At 34.0% G+C, this 25,732-nt stretch overlaps 1 protein-coding gene across 1 annotated transcript; it reads left to right on the forward strand.

Annotated features, from left to right (window-relative positions):
• Positions 1–7,234: 7,234 nt before the first annotated feature.
• LOC133194731 (periostin-like) lies at positions 7,235–16,281 on the forward strand. The gene is made up of 6 exons (XM_061330638.1): positions 7,235–7,433; positions 7,600–7,823; positions 10,724–10,931; positions 15,654–15,755; positions 15,847–15,987; positions 16,154–16,281. Exons 1-6 carry the CDS (start codon positions 7,277–7,279, stop codon positions 16,261–16,263), a joined length of 942 nt encoding a protein of 313 aa, XP_061186622.1. The 5' UTR covers positions 7,235–7,276; the 3' UTR covers positions 16,264–16,281.
• The last annotated feature ends 9,451 nt before the right edge of the window (positions 16,282–25,732 follow it).

Here is a 25,732-nt window from a genome sequence, read left to right on the forward strand (position 1 = left end):
GATTTGTGTAAATATTTGTTTTACTATTTTGTAAAGAAAAAAGTAATAATGATCAAGAGGACATACACTCCAGACAAGTGATCTTGAACAGACAGGCAGACAGACTAATCACTTTTAGGCATCCTAAGAGTGGGGCCCTCATTATTTAATATGATGAAATGTTGTGTTTCAGATGCTTTTTGTGTCTGTCTGACTCCAGAATATGTACAGTACTCTCTGCCTTTCTGATACCTATAAAGATGGATCCTAGTTCATCATCCCTAACCTCAATGTACCATCTTTTATGCTCACCCGGGCTGAAAGCTAAAATGAGCTATTCTGATCACCTACAGTCAGGCATCCATCTTCTCAATTGTCTAACTGCCCATCCATCAGTGAAGTTTTCAGTTTTTAAAACTTCTTTTAAAATAATCATGGTGCCAATTTAAACTGAATTTTGCACAAAGCACCCATGGGTAAAGAAAATTCTATATAATTGTTCAATTGAAGTTCAACCTCCCCCCCCCCCCCCCACCCCCTCCCGAAGATAGTCAAGGATAGTCAAGGCGAAAATGGGTTGGTCATTAAATTCTTTCCAAACCACTGTGCCAGAAAAGAAAAAACATATGTGAAAGCTTTTTTGGGAAGTTAGATTCTAAAATATTCAAATCATTGATATCCCCTGGTGGTAGGACGGGCTGCAATAGCGGATCAAAATAATAAAACTTACATGAACACATCATGAGGTAGTGTAGATTCTAATAACAGGTATTCATATCTTAACCACAGTTGTTGGATGGGGGCACACTATGGATCAAAATATAACATTAAAATATACAGGGAAAAATCTTTTTAAAATCTTTTTTTCTTTTGAACCACTTGACATGAAAAAATGAAACTAATAAAATCTTCCGGACATATGTAGATTTTAAATTGTTTAAATCTCCTCTGGGAAAGTTTTTGCACACAAACAGATGGATGGTCAGAGTAAAAACTATATGCCCTGAATCTTCGATAATTACATGTAACATAGTAAGCCCTATGTTGACCAAGCTTGCATGGATGATACATCTAAGGACGCACACTACCAGACTGGATGCTCGATCTGACCTACATATTACGGATGAGTGAACAGGTCAAAGTTTTTGGTGCAAGTGTCATTTCCAAGTAACTGTAAGCCCTATGTTGACCAAACTTGCATGGATGATACATCTAAGGATGCACACTACTAGTCTTGCTTTGCTGGATCTGACCTTCATTTTCCGGATGAGTGAACAGGTCAAAGTTTTTGGTACAGGTCTCATTTCCAAGTAAAATAACTGTAAGTCCTATGTTAACCAAACTTACATGCATGATACATCTAAGGAGGCACAGAAATGGACTTGCTTCGGACGCTGGTTCTGACATACATTTTCCAGATAATGGACCAGGTTAAAGTTTTGGGTGCAGGTCTATTACCAAGAAACTATAAGGCCTATCTAAACCAAATTTGCATGGATGATGCATCAAAGGATGTACACTCTCAGACTTGCTTCAGATGCTGGATTTAAATTGCATTTTCTGGATGAATGACTAGATTGAAGTATTTGGATAAGCCTTTTTTAAGTAACTGCAAGCCCTATCAGATCAAAATTGCATGTTGGGATGTACACTACTAGATTATTAGAAAATGCATTATTTCTTTGAGAATCTTCTCTGCTCATGGATATTAAATTAACTTAGTACATAGTTATGATAAGCAACAGTGCCTCTTCAGAAATTGTGAATTTCATGGCCCCTGGATCGGGGTTTTGGTGTTAGGACGGACTGTATTGATATATAGCAAAAATGCATTAATTCTTTGGAAATCTCCTTCTCTGCTTCTGGGTATTATTTAATCAAAGGAAGTGCATGATTATGATAAGCAAGAATGCCTCTTTCAAAAGTTTGAATTGCATGGCCCCAGGGTCAGTGGTTCTGGTGAAGGGAGAGGGGGGCTCTTTTGATTATATTATGAAAATGCATAATTACTTTCAAAATATTTTTTCTACTCCTGGTTATAAAGCAGAGAAACAAGTGTATAGTTATGATGAGCAAGGGTGCTTTTACTGAATTTTAAAACTTGTGTTCCCAGGGGTTCTGGTGTTTCTCCGAGGGGGGGAGGGAGGGTCTATTGATAATATAGTGAAAATATATAGTGATAATATGGTGAATTCTTTGAAAATCCTCAACTAATTGCATAGTTGTTATGATGATGATGGTACCTGTTCCAAATTGGTAAATTTCATGTCCCTGGGTCATGTGTTCTGGTGTTAGGGTAGGGCTTTGTTAAATCTGTAGTGAAAATGCATTATTTCTTTGAAAACCTCTGCTTTTGGTCATATTGGAAGCAAACAGAGTAAAAGTTTTAATAAGCAAGGGTATTTTTACCAGAATGTTGAACATTTGGACCATTTAGTCAAGTGTTCTGGTCCTGGCCAGGCTCTATTGATTTGTATTCTACTGAGCAAAGTTATTCCCCTTTGCCATTCACCTTTGATAATTAATCACTGTAAATAATGTATTTGAAAGGTTAATAGAATACAAGAATTATGCAAGAACATTTATTGTATAATACAAAAAGTACTTTCATAGTTTTAATGATCGGGTAAACTTGGAAATAATAGACGAATAAAAATGATACAAAAATAACTTATCTTTTTAAATGTTCTTCAAAGGTCAAGAGAAGCCAATGTGAGAGGTAATAATATGAGGTTAAAAAATAGATATATTTTGTTAATAGTCTGCATTGTAATGGACTTTTGCGAGAAGCGCTGACTTTTACAATTGACGGCTTACTTTTACGTTAAGATAATGTACGGAGGCTCTTTTGCGATATAAATATTTAGATGAACAATTACTTACAAGGTAAAAATGGGCCATTTCAAAGCATATATTACGTTGTCTAGGAAGGGAACTGCAACCACCCTATTCTCAACCCATACCCTTTCCACCCTTACCAACTCTTGCCAAGATTTCCTTCCGGAACGTTTTGTTCGTTCAGCATATAAGATTAAAAGGAGATACTACTCCTCACAAAAAACGTTTCTTAAATATTGTTATTCTACTTCTCATCATCTCTTGTATTATTTGTATACCGGGTAATCATGTTAGCGCCTCCTAAAACCATATCTATAACCCCTATTAATGTTTTGTTATCTTTTATCAATTTCGCTCCTCCGTACATAAGACAGGTTTAAATGTCAAAGAAAGCCTTCGACTGTAAAAGTCAGCGCTTCTCGCAAAATTCCAGCAGTGATAAATGGGGGACAGTTACATGTAGATACTAGACCAATTATTTTGTTGATCCTTATCATATTATTTTTCGCGCTTTTAGGCAACAAAGCTTCATTTATCAGTTTATGGATCCTCTAAATAGTTGTACTCATGTGACCTTTAAGGCCCTTGGGCCTCTTTTATTTATATGGAAGCCTTCTCGGACAGTGTAGATTCAAGTTTGTTCTAATCATGATTCCAGTGGGAAATTTAAGGGTTGGGCCACTATGGGTGGTTTTACTTTGGTATACTTTTTTATAGGAAAAATCCTTAAAAATCTTCATCTCAGAAACAGTAAATCCTTGATCAGTCATATCTAAATACATGAAGAAACATCCTCAGGTAGTGTAGAATCAAGTTTATTCAAATTTTGACCCCAGGTGTACAGTGGTGCCAAATTGGCAATAGGTATACATGTACATACAAAAGATTTTAATTTTTGTTAGAACAATAAAGACTTAATTATATGAAATCATCCTCTGATAGTACTGTAGATTCAAGTTTGTTCAAATCATGACACTAAGGGGTGGGGCTACAATGAGTGATCAAAGTTTTACATAGAAGAAATATCTTTTGAAAGACAGCAAAGTCTCAATTTGTCATCTTTATATGTAAGCATCTTCAAGTAGTGTAGATTAAAATTTATTCAAACCTTGACCCCCTTGGGTATGGTGGGGCTACTTTAGGCAAACAATGTTTTTCATGGGTATTCAATATATACTGTATAGGAAAAACTTAAAATCTACTCAAGAAAAACAGAGCCTTGAATAGTCATATTTATATGGAAGCATCCTCAGGGAGTGTGGATTTAATCTTAATTGACAACCCCCCTCCCCCCCCCCTCTTACCTGCCAGAAAAGTAAATACCTTTCGTAAATGTTAAAAGCCTTTAAAAACCTATTTCGTTCTGGAGAGGGAAGGGGGGGGGGGGGAGTGAGCACCTTTCTTTCACTTTTATGACTCTTCCTCCTACCAATTAACAGAAGGTTCATGGTTCATGTTTTCTTAAGCGGGGTCCAAAGTCATTTTATTACTTTGTTATAAACATTTAATTAGTTTGCAAATCTCGACCCCCATCTAAATCTGCTTGGGGTTGGCAAAGTCCCAGATTAACACGAAATTAAAGCCTCAGTTTCATGGAAAGGTGAAATCAGTTTTTCTTCACATTATTAACATATTTCACGGTTGTGTTCCTTATGACAAGACCTTGGCCATAACTTTTAATCGATGGATGCTAGGGCTTTTATATTTCACTTGTGTCTTCTTGTGACAAGACCTTCCGTTGGGTAGCAACAGGTTTGACCCTTTGACCTTGATCTGTAGGCATTTGACCTTCTTTGGAAAACTTAAACCTTGGCGATAACTTTTGAAGAATTTGTGTTAGGACTTTCATATTTCACAGATATAGATCCTCCTTGTGACAAGACATTTCCTTGGATGTCAACACTTTTTATCTCTTGATCTAAATTGACCTTTGTTCATGGAGATAGACTTGCATTATAAAAACTTTTACTTCTGTCATGAACTGTTATATGGAGGGCATCAGGGTTTCACACAAACATATACTTAATAAATCGCATAGTAAACAATAATTGCTTGGGAGTTCAGTCAGTAAGTTGTATTGACTGAAAAAAGCAGTATTTGTATGTTCCAAAGAATATTAAAAGATTTTGGTAAAGTCAGAAGGTTAATACTGTATAGCTGACCTTCTCCAATGGGAAAGGGTATACTTACTTCGCTTAAAACCCCTTCACATAAAATCGCAACAAAACCTAGCATAATAACTTTAAATGATACCGGTAATTGTCTTTTCTCCTTCTTTAAACGCTTGAAAAGTTCAATTCCCGGGAGGTCAAGAGAGCAAAAATGTTTTTACCCAAAGAAAGGACTTGTGTCAGTGGATATACCTGGTAAATATGAAAGCCCAAGCACCAACCATTCAAAAGTTATGGTCAAGGTTAATGTTTTCTAAAAGTGGGTCAAAATTAAAGGTCAAGGTCAAAGGGTTAAAATTAACAGAGGAAGGACTTGTCATAAGAAATACACATGCAAAATATAAAAGTCCTAGCACCATATATAAAAAAAGTTATGGCAAAGGTTGAAGTTTTTCAAAAGTAGGTCAAACTCCAAGGTGAAGGTCAAGAGGTCAAAATTGTTGGTATCCAAAGAAAGGTCTTGTCACAAGAAATATACCTGTGAAATTTAAAAGCCCCAGTATTAATTTTTCAAAAGTTATGGGCAAGGTTAAATTTTTTTAAAAGTGGGTCAAACTCTAAGGTCAAGGTCAAAATTATAATATCCATGGAAAGGTCTTGTCACGATGAATACACTTGTGAAATATGAAAGCCCTAGCACCAGCTTTTTATAAGTTATGGCCAAAGATAAGGTTGGGTCAATTTTTGCAAAAATGGGTCAAATATGTTGTTCTTGTCCCGATGAATAAACGTGTGAAATATGAAAGCCCTAGCAACAACTCAAAAGTTATGGACAAGGTTAAAGTTGGATAAAATTTTGTAAAAGTGGGTCAAATTCAAAGGTCATGAGGACAAATATGTTGGTTCCCAAAGGAAGGTCTTGTCACAAGAAATACACATGTGAAATATGAAAGCCATAGCTCCAATTAATCAAAAGTTATTGGCAATGTTGAAGTTTTTGCGGACAAACAGACAGATAGACGGACGGACAGACGTACGGACAGGACAAAAAAACTATATACCCCCCGAATCTTTGTTTACGGGGGCATAAAAATGAATGAAAGAAAGGGTATTCAAGTTTGTTCAAATGAATGGCCACGTCGTTTTTCAAGGGGAGTGGTAGGGCGTTCGCTCTAGAGTTGCGGATTAAGGAGTTGATCCTTACATCACGTGTTCGAATCCCACTGTGGGTCGTGGAGACTGGTCCTTCGGACGAAACCACATAAACCGAGGTCCCTTGTCGCAGTAGTTGCTTGCACGAAAAAGATTCCTCTCTGCTCAAAGATCCTATGTGCCGAGTAAAGGTCTAAATTTGCGGCCCTCCGTCGGCAAATGGTGACGTCTCAACATGAGTGAAAATTTTCGAGAAGACGTTAAGCCTACCCTCCCCCCCCCCATTTTTAAACAAAAAATGCCATTTAGATTCAAGTAACTTCAAGTTATGGCCCCGGGGGTAGGGTCGGACCGTAGCAAAGTTATACATAGAAATATATATAATTTATCTTTGAAAATCAGGTTGTGTAGATTCAAGTTTTTTTTTTCAAAACATGACACCCGCGGGTAGGTTGGGCCACAAGAAAAAAAAATTTACATAGAAATATAAAGGGAAAATATTTAAAGCTATGAGTAATCAAAAATTATTGAGGGATCGCCAGTAAGAGTAGAGTAGATTCAAAGTTCTCCAAATATGACCTTCGTGTGTGTGTGTGTGGGGGGGGGGGGATATGACCACTATTGAAACTTTTCAATAACAAACTGATATCTGCTTTTCTCTAGCCAAAGTGCTCACGTGAGCAATGTGGCCCATGGCCTCATGATTTCTTTTAAAATCATATTTTTTGTCAGTTTGATTTTTCTTGACTGATTTATTTTTGTTGACTGATAACATTTTAAAATTAAAAAAAAAATGGTTCAGTTGCAAAGGCAATGCTTCCTACCTACTGAAACTGCAATGTACTATAGTAATTGCATTTAACTACTCAGCATACCTTATTATCTTATAGGTGTCTACTATTTATGTAAATTGTTGTTATTGTAACTATAAAGATAAGCGGACCAAGATATTACTAATTGACAGGGTATTTTAATGTAAATATATTATTTCCCCAAGTGTTTAACTTGATAAGGTCTGTCCAGCTGTGGTCAGCCAACCAAATCTTGGACATTTAAACTGTGAATATTTCGTACACATGATTCCTGCAGATAACATGCCCATCTTTTTTTGCCCATGAGGAGATAAATAATCTGAGTCTTATGATAAAGTTATGATATTGTAAACAGTTGTAGTCTTATGATAACCTGCTTGTTCGATGAAGATGAAGTGGGTGTGTGTGGTTTGTGCATTCCTTCTATCCCAAGCCTTTTCACAAGAAGAAAACATCATTGATTTAGCTAAGAAGCTTGGTGCCTCAACTCTTCTCCAGTTTGTACAAGATGCTGGATTGACGGATGTGTTGTCTTCAAAAGGTAACTCTGAACCATTCATACATAGGAATGAAAATATTCCTTAAAATAAAGTGTATAACAGCTGTATAACCTTAATATTTTTTTCTGAAATTAGTGGTGTAAAATTCATGCATTTACTTTGAGTATACCTGTTCATACGTTAATGCATTTGTAAAAAAAAACACAGGTCCGTTCACTCTGTTTGCCCCGAGTGATGCAGCTTTCTCTTCACTCTCACCAGACGTCATTCAGAAACTTAAATCTGACAAGCAGTTACTGACCAGCGTTTTATTTGCACACATTGTCAACAAGACCATGTTATCAAAATCTCTGAAAGATGATGAACTTGTACCATCCATGAACAAGGACGTCGGTATAAGGATAAACAAATATCTACCAAGATTTGTCAGGGTAAGGTTTATCTTGCTATTAGAATTAATTGATGAACAGACTTTTCCTTCTCTTTTAGCTCACCCTAGCCAAGGATCCTGGTCTTTGATGATTGAAAACTATCCATTGTCCGTTAGTCTCATACATTAATTTCGTCACATTTTTAACTTTATAGAAAATTCTGATCGCGGCACAAAACATCCTTGGATAATTCGTTCAAACTCATACAATTTAAAATATGAATGCTTGATAAAAGTCCTTCTGATAAGAGAAGATTCAAGTTTGTTCAAATCATGACCTCCGATTAAGGTTAGCTATAAAGCATAATAATAGGACTTTTAATAATCATAATATTGTAATAGAATATAAAGATTTTTTGGAAGGGGGATGGCAACAGGACCACAGTAAGTCATATTTAAGGTAAGGCTTCTCATATAATAGACAAACTTTTTGGGGGAATATAGCATACGGAGAGAGCTAAAATTTTAATAAGTAATTAAAAGGAAAACCAAATAAATAAATAAGAAACAGTATGGCTACAGTTAATGTATTTTATGGGATGTCAAGCGTTGCAATATTCTATCTTTTCCATTTGTATTGTATAAATTTCCATTAGTATTGTATAATTTTCCATTTGTATTGTAAAATTTTCCATTTGTATTCTATAATTTTTCATTTGCATTGTAAAAATTTTATTTGTATTCTATATTTTTTCATTTGTGTAGTAATTTTTTTTTATTTGTATTCAATAATTTTCCATTTGTATTTTAAAATCTTTATTTGTATTCTATAATTTTCCATTCGTATTGTATAATTTTTCATTTGTATTGTAAAATTTTTTATTAGGGATGGCAATCGAATACAGAATTACCAATCGGTTAATCGCAAGACGTTCCGACCGGTTACTCGGTTAATCGTATCAAAAATTCTTTACGTATTTCATCATTGTAAGCTCCACTCATATAAACAAGACTATAAGGATTAAGGTTACATCTAGTTATATCATGTTTAACACTATATATATATTTAATTTCAATTTTAATAGGCCAAAAAAAAAAAATATACATAAATAAAAAATAAAAGAAACCCATGAAAAATACTTGAAGTATCAGATACATAAAAAAATTAAAAGAAATGACAAGTTCATTCTGCATTGTCACCATAATCAAAACTGTCTTAACTATCGCTTAATTTACAATGTTTGTTTAATTCAATTGAGGTATGGTACACATTTTAATCAGTTCGCAGTACTGAACGATCATTTAATTAAAATCATTAAAGAAACACAGGGCAGTCTGGGTAAAGACATGTGTTGAAATGGCAATTAAGTAAAACATATCGAAAACTGACCAATTACCCTAACGATGTCAATCCAGAGAGCCTTTTGATTAAAATTATCTCCAGATCAACTTAAATAGATAGGTAAAAATGTTGAAATTTCAGATATTCTTATCTGAATTTCCAGGAAATTGAGTTCAAATTTACACATAATTGAATTTTTACCGACTAATCGATTACAGATTTTCTAACCGATTACCACCGTTCCGACCGAATATGGTTAACCGATTACAAACTGCCATCCCTAATTTTTATTTGTATTGTATAATTTTCATTTGTATTGTATAATTTTCCATTTGTATTGTATAATTTTTCATTTGTATTGTATAATTTTATTTGTATTATATAATTTTTATTTCTATTCTATAATTTTCCATTTGTATTGTATAATTTTTCATTTGTATTGTAAAATTTTATTTGTATTTTAGAATTTTTATTTGTATTCTATAATCTTCCATTTGTATTCTATAATTTTTTATTTGCATTCAATAATTTTCCATATGTATTGTATATCTTTCCATTTGTATTCTATAATTTTTCATTTGTGTTCTATAATTTTTCAATTTGTGTTTTATAATTTTCCATTCGTATTGTATAATTTCTCATTTGTATTGTATACTTTTCCATTTGTATTGTAAAATTATACAATACAAATGGAAATTTATAGAAAACAAATGGAAAATTATAGAATGCAAATGGAAAATTATACAGTACAAATGGAAAATTAAAGAATACAAATAAAAATATTACAATGCAAATGGAAAAGATCGAATATTGCAACGTTTGACATGCCATAGTATTTTAGTTCTTTAATAATGTAAAGGTTGACAAAAACTTGGCTCCTGAGACTTAGGTTGGGCAACAGTGAAGGGTCAAACTTTTACTTAGAAATAGATTTTTAAAAATCTTGTTTCCTGATGTAGAGATGGGTCCACAGTAGTAACTCTAAGAAATCGATGGACGAGAGAATCAGAGTTAAAGTAAAACTGAAGTTGTCATAGAAATCAAGGACTTTGAGTCATTTGTTAATTACAAAATTTTTAGGGATGTCAACGAATAGTCGACTATTCGACTGGTATTTTTTAATACTCACTAAAATAAAAACTGACTGTATGTACAGACCGTACTATGAATTCGATTGACTGGGAAATCATAAATTTTGGAGAATTAGGTTTCTTAATTTATTTCATATAATCATGCGTTACGTTGCATTAATTTTGATGTTACTTTTTAAATAGATTTAAGTAAAAAGGTTTTTGAGTTATAAATACGTCATGTACCAGTGAAGTTTGAAATAAAAATTTTATTTTCAGAAAATGTTCCGAATATTCGACTATCGTTCGAATAATGCAATCGAATAATCGACTAAGGGAAATATATATTATGACATCCCTAAAATATTTTTTGAGAAATTTAAGACAAGTAAGCGTTGTTACCACATTCTAAGAAGGTAAGGCTGTTACCACTTTTTATGAAAATAAGCGTTGTTTCCACTTTTAAAAAAATAAGCGTCGTTTCCACTTTTTATTCTACTGCAATACTTTCTAATGTTTACTGCAATAAAAGACATATTTTGTATCCAGCCAATACCTCCGCCAACGGTCACTGCAAACGGCTGCCAAGTCACTCTGGTTGATCAGAAGGCAACAAACGGGGTCATTCAAGTCATTTCCAGAGTTATGTACCCTTTTCCTTTGAAGGAGAATATTGTAGAGACGGTTCACAATACTAGTTCTCTATCTACTCTGTATAAAGCAATGATTGCGACGGGTGTAAGCGACATTATTGCAGGTAACTAAAATTTACAACACCTTGATTTTTTAGTGTATGGACATTTACCGAATAAATTTCCTTGACTTTATGAGAAATTCTAAGTTGAAAACTACATTTTGTGTTTTGTACAATTATATTCCCAAACAATTGCATGAAATATGAAGATAACGAACAGTATTCAATCTCGAAAGTCCAATGAAACGATACAAATTTGAAGCAGAGCAAACACGGACCTCAAAATTTAGAGGTGGGATCAGGTGCTATGGAGGAGTGAGCATCTAAAATTTTCAATTAGTAACAAATTTTACAGTGCGTAGATATTGACCATCTAAAAGAAAATCATTTTAAGCGTTCTTGATCTTTCTCTTTTTAGGTCACCTGAGTCACTCAGGTGACATATTGCTATCTGTTTTCGTCCGTCGTCGTGCGGGTGTGCGCCGTGCGTAAATTTTTCACATTTTCGACTTCTTCTCAAGAACTACTGGACCAATTTCAACAAACTTGCCACAAAGTATCCTTGGGTAACGGTGATTCAAGTTTGTTCAAATGAAGGGCCAAGCCTTTTTCCAAGGGGAGATAATTAAGAATTCGTAAAAATTAATGGCATCTTTTTAAAGTCTTCTTCTCAAGAACCACTGGGCCAAGAAAGATGAAACATATACGGAAAAATCCTCAGATAGTGTAGATTCACATTTGTTCAAATCAAGGCCCCCTGGGAGTAGGGTAGGGTCACAATGGACGATCTAAGTTTTACATAGTAATACATTGGAAAAATCTTTAAAAATCTTCTTCCCAAGAACCACTGGGCCAAGAAAGATGAAACTTATGTGCAAACATCCTCAGGTAGTGTAGATTTAATTTTTTCAAATCATGACCTCCGGGGGTAGGGTGGGGCCACAATGGACGATCAAAGTTTTCCATAGGAATACATAGTAAAAATCTTTAAAAATCTTCCTCTCCAGAACCACTGGGCCAAGAAAGATGAAACTTGTGTGCAAACATCCTCAGGTAGTGTAGATTCAAGTTTGTTCAAATCATGACCCCCTGGTGTAGGACGGGGCCACAATGAATGTTCAAAATTTTACATGGAAATACATTGGAAAAATCTTCTTATCCAGAACTACTAGGCCAAGAAAGATGAAACTTGTGTGGAAACATCTTCAGGTAGTGTAGATTCAAGTTATTTTTTTTTTAAATCATGATCCCCGGGGGTAGGGTAGGGCCACAATGGACGATGAAAGTTTTACATTGGAATACGTAGGAAAAATCTTGAAGAAATTCTTTTCTCAAAAACAGCAAAACCATGATTGGTTATATTTACATGGAAGCATCCTTAGATAGTATATAGATTCAAGTTTGTTCAAATCATGACTCTGGGGATAGAGTGGGGCCACAATGGATGATCAAAGATTTACACATGAATACATGTGAAAAATCTTTAACAATCTTCTCAAAAATAGCAAATCCATGATTTGTCTTATTTATATGCAAGCATCTTTGGATAATTTTAAATCAAATTTGTTCATATCTTGACCCCCTGGGGTAGGGAGGGGGCACAACAGATGATCAAAGTTTTTAGTTAGGAATTTATAGGAGAGATCATTTAAAAATCTCAAAAACAACAAAACCATGATAAGTCATTTTAATATAATTTAATTTTGGTTGTAACACGTCATTTGATTGGATAAAAAAATTTATTTATATTGTATAACCTTTTTTTTTTTACCTTTCAATTTATATTTCATGGATCCTCTATGGATTGTTGTTTTATACTCAGGTGATGACGAACTATAAAAGCTATCATTTTAAAATTCCTAAATCCAGTGAAGCGCTCAGAACAGAACTCCACTTCTTTACCGTTGAGGAATATGCTAAACAATGGGCTAAATATGAATGGGAAGGACCTTAACACTCTGTCAGAATAGATCAAATGTTTGAAAAAATAATAGTTTTAAAAATCGCATTAGATAGTAAAAGTACAAAATCTACCCTTCCGTTTTTAGAAGACCAGAAGTGATAGAAGAATTAAAAAGACTTTATAAATATTATGTTTTGGTTCCAGCTGACAAAGCTTGTGACAATATAGGCTTTGTTTGTAATACTCATTATAACAGCTGCATTTTAGAACTATGCTTTAGTTCTACATCCAGTAACCCAATTTGTACTCAAATTCCCTTTTAAAGGATGACATTCTTCAATACCATCTTTCAGTTTTAAATACACAACATTCCAATCAATGGAAATAAGTTTGATTTGCCGTACCTAAACTGGATTCTAAATCTTAATAAAATCCTTACAGAGATAAATTGTTGGGTCCAGTGAATGTTCATCCAAGCCCCTATCATTACTCTTCACCGAATTTATTAACTGAAGGAGAAACTTCAGATGTATTTGCTACTTCTTCAAAAAGTGGTGTAAATCAAATGTGGATTCTTACAAAAAATCCAAAAAACTTTTTTTTTTGAAAATTTAAAACCTCTTGTGAAAGAACAGGTTTTTGACATCATAGACAAGTGTTTCCTCAATAAAAATGGAACTCGTTAATTTTTCATATCTTCTGATTGGTCATCCACAAAATGACTGTTAAAAGTCCTCCTTATTCTACACACTAGTACTCTGAAGTTGATAGTAAAAAGATTCTGGAGTTCCTCATTGACAATATCTTATATAGTGTTTTGGAGACCATGTTTCCAACAATCTGCTGGAATCACGATGGTCATTAATTGTGCTCTATTATTAGCCGACCAGATTTTATATTCGTACAAAGCAGATTTTATTCAAAAACTTATTAATTGGAAGAAAATCTTGCTGTTGCCTTCAACTCAACATTTAGATACATCGACGACGTTTTATCAATTAACAACAGTTGCCGACTCGATATATCCCAGTGAAAGACATAAAATAGTGTGCCATATCTGTTTCATATTTGGCTATTTTACTGACTATAGATGATAATGGCGAGCTAAATTAATGCACTATTATTTTTAAAACGTATTCTTCTCTATAAATATTGTAGCGAGAAAGTTTTGCTTCATGATTAACAAAGGGACCTGACTAAAGAAATTTTCCTAGTAACCAGTCAAATTTTTCATGCATATTGTTTGTCGCCTGTCTCCGTCACTCTGCTTGTAAGATACATGTACATGTAGTCCGATCTCCAGGTTGTTTTTACCTATGATATTTCTTAAATAGTAAGGATCTTTAAAAGTTCATAATTATCATTTATCATTTTTTTTAAGGGAAATTGATAAAATTTCAAATACATGTATATTTTCAGGAAACGAGAATAGAGGCAACAGCTATGCATATAAGCAACAGCTATGCATTTTCTAATTGAAAATTGAACAAATAAATTTTAGAATAAAAATCTATAGGTATCCGGGCATTCGGAGAAAATTGCATGTTTTTATACTCATGTGGTTTTTCTATTTGAACCGAGGTCCCGTGTCGCAGTGGGTGTTGGCACGAAAAAGATCCCTCACTGCTCAATGGCCCTGAGTGCTGAGTATAGGTATAAATTTGCAGCCCTCCATCGGCAAGTGGTGGCGTCTCCATATGAGAGAAAAATTCTCGAGAGGGACGTTAAACAACAAAACAACGAATCTATTTAAACTTCAATTGTTATATTACACATAGTGAAAAAGCTTGTCCTGTCATGAGATATTAGAGATAACTTTGTCCTTCTGAAAGACAAAAGCTATATAACTTTTGTTTACAAACCCCCTAAAACAGTCCATTAGTGTTTAGCTCAGTTTAAAAGATACCATTTAAGATAGTGTAATCAAACTTCATATGTTGATACATACTGATTAGAGCTATTCAACTGCATCAACATTTTTTGATCTTGACCTTTCCTTTGACCTTGACCTCACTTTTCTTAAATAAGTGTTTAGCTCAGTTTTAAAGAAGCTTTTCAAGATATTTTTTATCAAACTTCATATGCTGATACATGCTGATGAAAGCTATTCAACTGCATCAACATTTTTTGACATTGACTTTTCATTTGACCTTGACCTCACTTTTCTTAAATTAGTGTCAAACTTCATATGCTGATACATACTGATGTAAGCAATTAAACTGCAGAGACATTTTATACCTTGACCTTTCATTTGACCTTGACCTCAAGTTTAACTTTGATTTAAAGAAACCATTCATAATATTTTTATCAAACTTCACATGCTTATGCATACTGATGTAAGCTTTTCAACTGCATCAACATTTTTTGACCTTAACCTTTCCTTTGACCTTAACTTCATTTATTTTAAATAAGTGTTAAGCTCAGTTTTAAATAAACCATTCAAAATATTTTTATCAAACTTAATATGCTTATATATATTTGTGAGAACTATTCAACTGCATAAAAAATGTTTGACCTTGAACTTTCCTGTGACCATGACCTCACTTTTCTTAAATTTGCTTTTTGCTTAGTTTTAGAGAAGAAATGATCGAGAAATTTTCCTTCACATAATGGACAGTTTTTAGCTTTTCTTCTTTACACACAAAAGTTTCCGTTTTGGTTCAAATGACTTCAGAATGGCTATCGGTATGATGGGAGGAAAAACGGGAACACTGACCATCCAGGCTTGTGCCTATTATTCCGCTAAAGCGTTCCTTTGTTTGCAAACTTTTTATGAAATTTTCAGGAGCAATTTTGTTTGTTTGTTTTTTTTTTCTTACCATTTCTTGCTTTATTCTGAAAATGGTGAGCATCTAAACATTATTGAATATATTCCGTTTTAGATGGCGGTCCATTTACTTTGTTTGCGCCTCCCGATGATGCATTTAATAAGCTGCCACCAGGAACAGTAGACTCATTACTGAAAAACAAAACAGCGGCAGAACGTAATCCTATTTTTCTTCAACTCTAAATTTACTAATTCAATGCATGATTGTTACATGTATTTAGTTTATTGAATGCATTTCATTCATGTAGGTGTTGTAACTTATCATTTAATTGGTGGAAGTAAATACAAAGTTGGTCTGCTGCCTTACAACACGTCACATCCTGGGATTCATGACACATTCCTGCCTACCATAGAGGGAGGACAACTTGTTTTCACTCTCGATGTAGACGGTGAGTTTGTTCTACTCACTGATATTAACTCATGATGTGTTTACGTTATTTCTGCTTTTTCACGATTTTTTTTTTCATGAAAATTTCAAACCACATAATTCTTCCTTGACTTTGATTCCTGGTATCAATGTGTGATACACTGATTTAAACAAATGTTTGATTTCAGGTTTATTGATTATTGATCGAAAGTACAAAATCGTGAAGACGGACATGACAGTCAGCAATGGAGTCATCCACACCATTGACTCTGTTATGATACCTCCCCCATTTCCTTAGAATTTAAAGAAATATAATGAAAACCTTTTTAAAACTCATTTTATCAAGTCAAATTTTTTTTTGTGGTGCTTCTTGTTCAAACTGTCAAAAGTGCCAGTAAGAAGGAGGAATAAAAACAAGGACTTTCAAAAGAAATATAATAGCAATTTGTTTTTGTTTTACTTATTTCTTTATCCTGCAATTACACGAATAAATGCAATGGCTGGTCCGGAACGGGGGATGGGGGTTCTGTTTTTTTTTCTATAAGAAGAACAGGCGAGGGGAAGGTTTAACAACATACTTAGTACATGTTTCACGCGAGAAATTAAACCCTTTGTGTCTCTATCTATTTCATTACAATTCTTAGTGTGTTTCTTGTTATTTAATCAAGATAATGATGATTTAATCCTGACTGTTACCATTTTGTACGGCCCAAATGTGATAATTATATCCCTCAGGGGTATATCTACCTATCTGCAACAAGTCATGTGACGGTCCAAAGTGAGTAGTTGTCGAACACAATAAGGTTCATTTCTGCATATACAGAATCTCTGTATGAAGATAGTCTTGTCACATGTTTTTTTTAAAAATCCGTAATTTTATGAAAAATATTATCTACAACCTTGTTTATTAAAATATTGAAAAAATAAAGGTTGTTGTAAGCATATTTTAAGAGAAATTTAAGGTTGAAATTCAAATACGGCGATATGCATATTTCAATCGGATTTCGGCGCCATACTGCTGTGACGTCATATGCGACAATTTAGTGATAGCTAGATGAGAAACTGTATACTTTTAACGAAGTTATCAACGACAAATGCAGGGTAATAAGGAAAAATCTAAATCTTACATGCTTTTAAATAACTATAGAAGTATGAACTTGTTCTAATTAAAGTATAAACATTTATTTAAAGATGAATTTATAAATATATGCATGTAAATATTATAAACGGTCTACTGTGTAGGTATACATGGTATAATGATGTTATTGAGAAAATAAAAAATTTAAATTTCGAAAAAACTTGCTGATTTATTGCAGAGCTTGTCAGTTTCAATAACAGTAACTAATATATGATTATAGAAGAAAGGATAATAAGTAAATATCCCGTCACCATTTCAAACTTTAGGTATTATTATCAATTACCCCGGTCCCGCGTTCCCCCTTTGATTTCAATGACGTTCAGTCGCTCAAGTAATTACATTATGATTTGATTTAAGATTCGTCTCCCTCGCTATCAACACTGTTAACAGGTTAATTTACCATGTTTTCATATATTTTTCGTATTTTTTCTTGCTAACAGTTAAAAAAAAGGTTGAATATTCAATTTCATACAGATAAAATCAGTGATTTGGTCATTCATAACGCAGAAAATCCAGTTTGCATCGCGTACATTTTAGTAAGATTAACGTAAACAGCTGATCAGCCATTGTCGCATATGACGTATCATAGTCACGTGATCGCTATCTAATTAACTTGGATTTTTAACTGAGGGTTTTTTTTTTTTAATTTTAATCAATAATGTTTAATTACCGTGTTATTTCCACAATAAAATCACGAAATTTATAAATTATGATCATAAGGGACATAATGCGCTTTTAATTTCAGGTAATTTAGAAACATGGGACGAGTCCTTTAATGGATTTTAATTCAGGAGCTTATGAATCTTGTGGACATTAGAAAAGATTTGTTTTACGAGGTAAAAGGGATAAATTGTTCTTGAAAACCAAAGAATTTCACAGAAAACGAAAACAGAAAAAAATCTGTATAATGGTTGGATTGTCTCAGCTTACTACAATAACAGGGAAAGTTTACACACTACTTAAGCAATATTTGAACTTTGTAAAAAATCATATTTTGACTTCTTGTTGTGTCCTTTTAATCTGTTAATTGCAATCGAAGACAAGATGGTGAATAAACGTTTTTGCACTTTTCCATGAGAATTCTGGTCGAAGCATCAGTATAAATGGTAAATCATAAATATTCAATCAAAATTACTAAACCTTTCTTAAATTTCTGCTTTAATTTTTATTTAATTTTTTAATTTTAATTTTTAATGTTTTAATTCTGGCTAAAATTGATTAATTCAGAAAAAAAAGACAGGGGAATAAAAAGAGATCTTTTTTCTTTTACTTATTCTGTAGATTTTATTGACTTTTTATCACATCAGGTCCATGCCACATTCATTGCTCGGTGACCTTGTCCTGTTTCTATGATTACAACCTATCATTAATAATGCACACAATGGCATAGTTATCCAACCATGAAGCTTGGACTTGGAATGTACCAAGTGATTTGGTAGCAGCAAAAACCCTTTGTTGGAGGTGTGAAACTTGTACTAACAATAGTTAAAGGTTCATAAACCCTCTGCTCACTCATATAAAATGTTCTAATAAATCTAATGAGTAAAATACAAACTGTTATATCGTATCTTGCAAGGCAAAATTAAACCAAAAAAAAAAAAAAAAAAGAAGACATCTCAACTTGACAAATCTATAAAGGAATAATAGACATTTCTGTCATTAAGAGTTATCTCTCTTATCAGAGTATCAATGAACCTTAATTAATTCATAATTTGGCAGAACTTTCTCGATCGATCCTACAGTTTACCAGTGCGAGTGTGTATACAAAAATACAGCAACCCAAACGAGATTACGTGATCTCGAGTATATATTAATAAAAATGATATTTCTAGGGAGGAAATCTGTGTTTCCGGGGGGGGGGATTATGTTTTATTGCTTTGTCCTAAGAATTTCAATAGCTTTTGGAGTTTGAGATCCAGTCCCCCGTCCTATCCCAGGTTAAAAACATGTTTCACAACAAAACTATACGTTTACCGTGTTTATTATATTTTCATAACTTTCACTTTAAAATACATCATCGATAATGAGGCAAAAAACCCCAAATATAACCTGGGGTAATTTAATGAATTTTATTGTGGTAGCACCACTCTTGAACAAAGCCCTTCACTGAATATTTATTATGGTAGCCCCACTCTTGACCAGAGCCCCATCACTGAATATTTATTATGGTAGCCCCACTCTTGACAAGAGCCCCTCACTGAATATTTATTATGTTAGCCCCACTCTTGACCAAAGCCCCTCACTGAATATTTATTATGGTAGCCCCACTCTTGACCAGAGCCCCTCACTGAATATTTATTATGTTAGCCCCACTCTTGACCAAAGCCCCTCACTGAATATTTATTATGGTAGCCGAAGGCCCGAGGAGGGGATGTTTTCTCTAAACTATTCAACACTATCGAGTTATTTATCTTACTTAAAAAACTTCCCCACTCTGGACCCAAAAGAAACATTTAACCATTCATATATCCAAGTGAACTTTGCTGTTATACAATGGGAACTAGCCCATTTAGATATCCAACAGTGACACAATACAATAGCCTAATCGAACACCCCTGTTATTCATGGACTAGTGAGCATGAAATTGCATGGTGCTGAAGTCATTTCAAACCTTTCCTTTGTTCTGAACAGTCATGAAATCAGATGAAGAATAGTTTTAAATCTAAAGTAAATTCAGATAGTGTTTTGAATACTTTTGACCTGAAAGCAGAAGAAAACTACAGAATTTTGATAAAAGGTTGGAAATCTATCATTACATATGAGATGATGATTTGTTGAGGAAAAGTGTTGGAATCTTATGGAGTTCTATTCGGACAATACTTCTAATAATGATAAAGCAGATGAAAAGATTGTCGGTGTTATGCGGAACCTGCTTTAAAAATATTCCATATCAAGATCTGCAATAAAAAAGTGACGAAAAATAGATGGGCTGTCAATTTATTAAATTGTTTTGGGAAGTACGCTGGAAAAGTATGAGAACAGAGATGAACCTCGAAAAATCTGAGTGGATTTACTCATAACGGACCCCTGAAATAATATTTAGCAACAGGGAGTGAAGTGCGTGGTTTAAGGTTCAAGGTAAAAAAGTATTTATAAGCGTGTCAAAAAATTTAAGACCGGAAACATTCTGTTCAAATACCATCGGATAAGTATTGAATATCTTATTAACGACAAGAGTCTAACAGTGTGCAAAATTCGGAGGAATTGTAATTTTTGTGAGCATTGGAAGTACATTTTAACACGATTCTAATGGTGTGAAAAATGCGAAGTGATTAATTCCTTGTGCATTTGACATAAATTCTAACAAATTCGGAGTAATTACTTTTGATGTGCATTGGAAATACATTTAATACTCTTTTATCTCCTTTTTCATTGTTTAATTATGTTTGTATGCACAGTTGGATATTTAAATATCCAACCGATAAGCAGCTGGATATTTGAATATCCAACTGATGGCCAGTTGGATCTTTAAATATCCAACTCTGCATACAAACATAATTAAGCAATAAAAAAAGGAGATGGTTGAATCGGTAAAACATACCTATATTAATAACAATGGATGACGTCATTGAAGTTTTTTAAAAATAGATAACAATTGTTCCTTCGCCAAGCGCTCGGCACTTCGAAGTGAAAGTTACAGGTCTTTCGGATGAGACCTTAAAAACCGAGGCTCCGTGTCACGGTTGGCGTTAGCACAATAAAGAACCCTCACTGCTTAATGGCCCTGAGTGCCGAGGCCTATATTTGAAGCTCTTCACGGGTATATGGTGGCTTCTCTATATGAGTGAAAAGTTCTCGAACGGGACGTAAAACAACATACAATCAATCAATCTTATTTATTGTTCAATCTGTATTTGAAAATGGGTCCAGAAAATCATTTTTTTTTCTGTAAAATATTATTCTGTAATATACAATAGGGTATGTAAGTCTCGCTGACTTACACTTTATACATTGAAATATGAGAGATTACAGCTGATCCCACTGGACAGCCAGTTTCAGTTCCTCCTCAGCTCCCCCAACCTGTTCAAAATGAAGAGTGGGTGGATAGGAGAATGATTCCTTGTAAATTACACCATTTAAAGGTCATATGAAACAATGTCCAGAGCATTTTGGGTTGTATACGGAAATGAGTTCATCTGAGCTACTTTAATAAGCCTGAAATTATATTTTGAATTTTTTATGCAAGTTACCTGCTGCAGAGTCGATCAAAATTACTCGACTGCAAAAATGAACTTCAACTAGCGCGGCTTATCTCCCTTTGCTTATGACGTCAGTAAGACCCAGTCGTACATTCAGTACTAACATTTATATAACCGATCATGTCTTTTGCAGCGTAAATTTTAAGAAATATCATTATTTAGGCTAAAAACGTCGCATAAATATACGAAATTTAAACAAGATAGTATTTGTCTTTTAACATCCTACTGCATATTTGCAAGATATTAGTATGTTTTATCTGTGTAATTTATTGTCGTCCTTCGAGACTTCAATCGACAGAGAGAGATGATACTACAAAGAGAGGGGGTCTGTACTCGAGTAAGTGAATATAGACGCTGTCAAATATGAATAAATTTCTTACATAAGAATACTGATGATTTGTTTTCTGATTAAATTTTTAAGCCATGATTAGATGATGCTATCTAGGTACTCTGTAGCACACGCATTTATAAAGCTGAATTCGATTGACCGCGCTGTGTGTGAAAGTGAAACTAAACCTGCATATAAATGATTTCATTTATTTATGGGAAATGAAATGATTCTATTGCTTTCCCCCGTTCTCAATCACTTTTCTCTCTTTGGTTTTCCCTGTCTCGATGACCCCCCCCCCTCTCTCTCTCCGTATTTTTTTTCTTACCAAAAAGTCGGTACATATACGCATAACACTGTAACTATTATCGTAATAATTTTAAAAAGTCAGACATTAAACGTAATTCTAACTATGTAATCCTACTTCTCTGTATGTATATATTTACAGACAGTTTATTTTAACACAGATTATTATATTGTCTGGTTTTAAAAAAAAAAAAAGTTGAACTGTAAAAGTATTAATTTTGAGAATTAATTATTCAGGTTCAGTCTCGCAAATAATGGGGGCATGGATTTTTTTTAACTGATCAATTTATGCACGAAGTGTATGAGTATTTTCAAACTGCAATTGCTCAGCCAAACTGTAAGAAGTATCAGCACCGTAACATGACAGTGTATGTATATACATGTACATTCTCGTAATGCAGGTAAGTTTTGAGCCATTTTTTTTTTAAATCATGCTTCTTGTGACAGCAAAATTACGGTGATGTTGTCATAAACCCCTATTTCTATATTGTCTTTACATTAGTCCTCGTGTTTCAGATTGCAGAAAGCGTGCATTCAAATACGCCGACTTTTCATTGATCCATGTTTATCATGAACTTTAATATCCCCGTGTTAATTTGGGGAAAAAAAGGGGGGGGGGGTTACTCTTGAGCTACATATTTTTCCCTCTCAATATATGACACAACTTTACAGATTTTGCATGCCCATTAAATTTTTAATTGTAAGAAGCTTCAGGTCAATGTTAATTAATTACGCTGTTTTTGTTGTTAATTATACAATTTTACTGGGAATGGAAAAAAAATATATCGTATACGTATCAAACAAAAATAAGAAGATTTAAATTGTATCTAAAGTATTAATTTAAAATAAGTAATCATAGTTGGAGGAGAAAAATCTTGATTTCTACGATTCATCAGGATCATCCTACGATTAAAAGCTCTCGTTTTCAGTTGCTGTGTCTAATTAACGATTATAGAGTAAACTGTACTTTAGAATCAGATAGCTCATCTGAATACATAATCACATTTATACCCACAAAAATGACTAAAATTAACTCAATAAAATACGGTAAAATTACACTAGATCTAATGCGTTATTTACATCAGTGGGTCTTTGTGACGTCATAAAAACACAAAATCAAGAACGATAAGCGGGTAACAAATTTATCAAGTGGACACGTTTAGGCCTTCATTTTTTAGTTCAGCAAAGGCAAAATTTTTTTTACTAAACGTGATTTGACATTCTTTCATACCAGTCTTTATGTTTAAAAAGTAAAATCCTAGTGTTAAGAATCGTTTCATATGACCTTTAACAAATGAAAGATTTAATTCTGACCCTCTTGAAATCAAAAAAAATAAAAAAAACAAAACAAAAAAGGAAAAAGAAAAAAAAAATACTGAAGATTCCAGAGGGCAAAGAGATTATATTATATTCTCAGTACTTTTTTTACTCTAGTGTACAGGCCCGTAGAACGCGGGGGATAGGGGTAGGGCGTAACGAAGAATTTTGACCTTTGTTGAAAACTGACCCGGGGGTCATATTTCACCGTTGAATATTGACACCAACGGTGTTGAATTCAGACCCTATCTCGTTGAAAATTGAGCCGCATCGTTGAATTTTTATCATTAAACCGGGTCAAAAATCAACAGCATAAAAACAAATATAACAAGAGGCCCATGGGCCACAATGCTCACCTGAGTAACTTCGGCCTTGCTGTTCTTCACCAGATTTCCCCCATTGTAATCCCTTTTGTTGCCCCACCCTACCCAATTACGAACAATTTAGTATCTACACTACCCCATGATAATGCTTCCGCATACGTTTGGGCTTTTTTGGCCTAGTGGTTCTTGAGAAGAAGATTCTAAAGATTTTTTCTTTATATTTCAATGTAAAACTTAGATTCCCTATTGTGGCCCCATCCTACCCCCGCGGGTCATGATTTGAACAATTTATAATCAAAACTACCCCAGGATGCTTCCACATAAGTTTCAGCTTTTCTGGCCCAGTGATTCTTGAAAAGAAGATTTATCCTATACATTTCCATGTAAAACTTCGATTGCCTACCCGCGAGGGTCATGATTTGAACAATTTAGAATCTACACTACCCTAGAATGATTCCACTTAAGTTTCAGCTTTTCTGGCCCAGTGGTTCTTGAGAAGATTTTTAAAGAGTTTTCCTATAAATATTTCAATGTAAAACTTTGATTCCCTATTGTGGCCCCACCCTACTCCCGGAGGTCATGATTTGAACAATTTAGAATCTACACTACACCATAATGCTTCCACAAAAGTTTCAGCTTTTCTGGCCCAGTGGTTTGAGAAGATTTTTAAAGCTTTTGCCTATGTATTTCAATTTAAAAATAGGATCCCCTATTGTGGCCCCGCCCTGTCCTCGGGGGTCATGATTTGAACAATTTGAACAATTTAGAATCTACACACACCAGGATGTTTTCACATAAGTTTCAGCTTTTCTGACCCAGTGGTTCTTGAGAAGAAGATTTTTAAAGATTTTCCTATATATTACAATGTAAAAATTGGATTCCCCAGTGTGGCCCCGCCCTACCCCGGGGGTCATGATTTGAACAATTTAGAATCTACACTACCCCAGGATGCTTTCATATAAGTTTCAGCTTTTCTGGCCCAGTGGTTCTTGAGAAGAATATTTTTTTAATGACCCCACCCTATTTTTGTCTTTTCTTGATTATCTCCCCTTGTAAGGGGTTTGACCCTTCATATTAACAATTTAAGCTCCCCTTTACCCAAGAATGCTTTGTACAAAGTTTGGTTAAAACTGCCCCTGCGGTTCTTGAAAAGAAGTTGAAAATGTGAAAAGTTTGCTGAGGGACGGACGACGGACAATGGGTGATCAGAAAAGCTCACTTGAGCTCAAAATGAATTGACGTTCACATTTACAATTTATTCATTTTAAATACACCTCTAGCTGTGGCTTTTAATTCCACATCCTGTTATCCAGATATATCGATGACGTTTTATTAATTAACAATACTGGTTTTCATTTACACATCAATTTGATGTATCCAATTGAAAAAATCAACATTTCGCAAATTCTATGGTCGATTCAATGACCTTGTTCTGTCGTTAGGTCGAATGTTGATTTCAACGTCTTTCATACAAATTGTTAGACCATTATTTTCTATCTTCACTAGTCAAGGGTTTCCGATCCAAAATCTACTCCACAGCGCTTGGCAGATTTAGTCCAATTCAATTGCGCCGCCTATCACCGTAATTGAGTTAAGTCCCTTGAAGTTCTTTACTATTTGTCCAATGAGAATAGGTTTAACATACGTAAATAAATTAATTATTCTTTAATATATTTTCATCATAAATCACGGTAAAACTTTCATTCATAGTAAATAATTAAATACTTCTGCATAAAACAAAAACAGATTTTAATTCAGTCGAAAATCGTCAATTAGTAAACTTCTTGCGTATGCTGGGACCTTGCAGCCAATCAGATTCGTTTGCGCGAGTTCTCAATTTTTCGGCTAAATCTGCTAAGGGTCGTAGAGTAGATTTCAGAGCAGATTTTGGATCGGAAACCCTTGGCAAGAGAAGGTGTTATTTTCAGACAGAATTGACTATGGATTTCGCCCGTCAATTACCCGATCGTGACAAAGGACACGCAGCGGGTGTGACCGGTTGACAGGGGATGCTTAATCCTCCATGGCACCTGATATTACCTCTGCTGTTTTCAGAAGTCTATTTTTATTCTGTTCACAATTTGTATTGTTTTATTGGACTTTTCAGGATGTTTACTGTTCGTTATCCTCACATTTTGTAGAAAGGTTGAAGTCAT

The sequence above is a fragment of the Saccostrea echinata genome, unplaced genomic scaffold (assembly GCF_033153115.1).
Source record: "Saccostrea echinata isolate AGI-Se365-2 ecotype Australia unplaced genomic scaffold, CSIRO_AGI_Sech_v1 ptg000029l, whole genome shotgun sequence".
Taxonomy (NCBI): domain Eukaryota; kingdom Metazoa; phylum Mollusca; class Bivalvia; order Ostreida; family Ostreidae; genus Saccostrea; species Saccostrea echinata.

Excerpts from the sequence above, each read along its gene's own strand:
- LOC133194731 (XM_061330638.1), top strand. The coding sequence starts at position 7,277 with ATGAAGATGAAGTGGGTGTGTGTGGTTTGTGCATTCCTTCTATCCCAA. Across the intron at positions 15,756-15,846 it reads AAACAAAACAGCGGCAGAAC|GTGTTGTAACTTATCATTTA; the intron begins GTAATCCTATTT and ends TCATTCATGTAG. Across the intron at positions 15,988-16,153 it reads TTTCACTCTCGATGTAGACG|GTTTATTGATTATTGATCGA; the intron begins GTGAGTTTGTTC and ends GTTTGATTTCAG.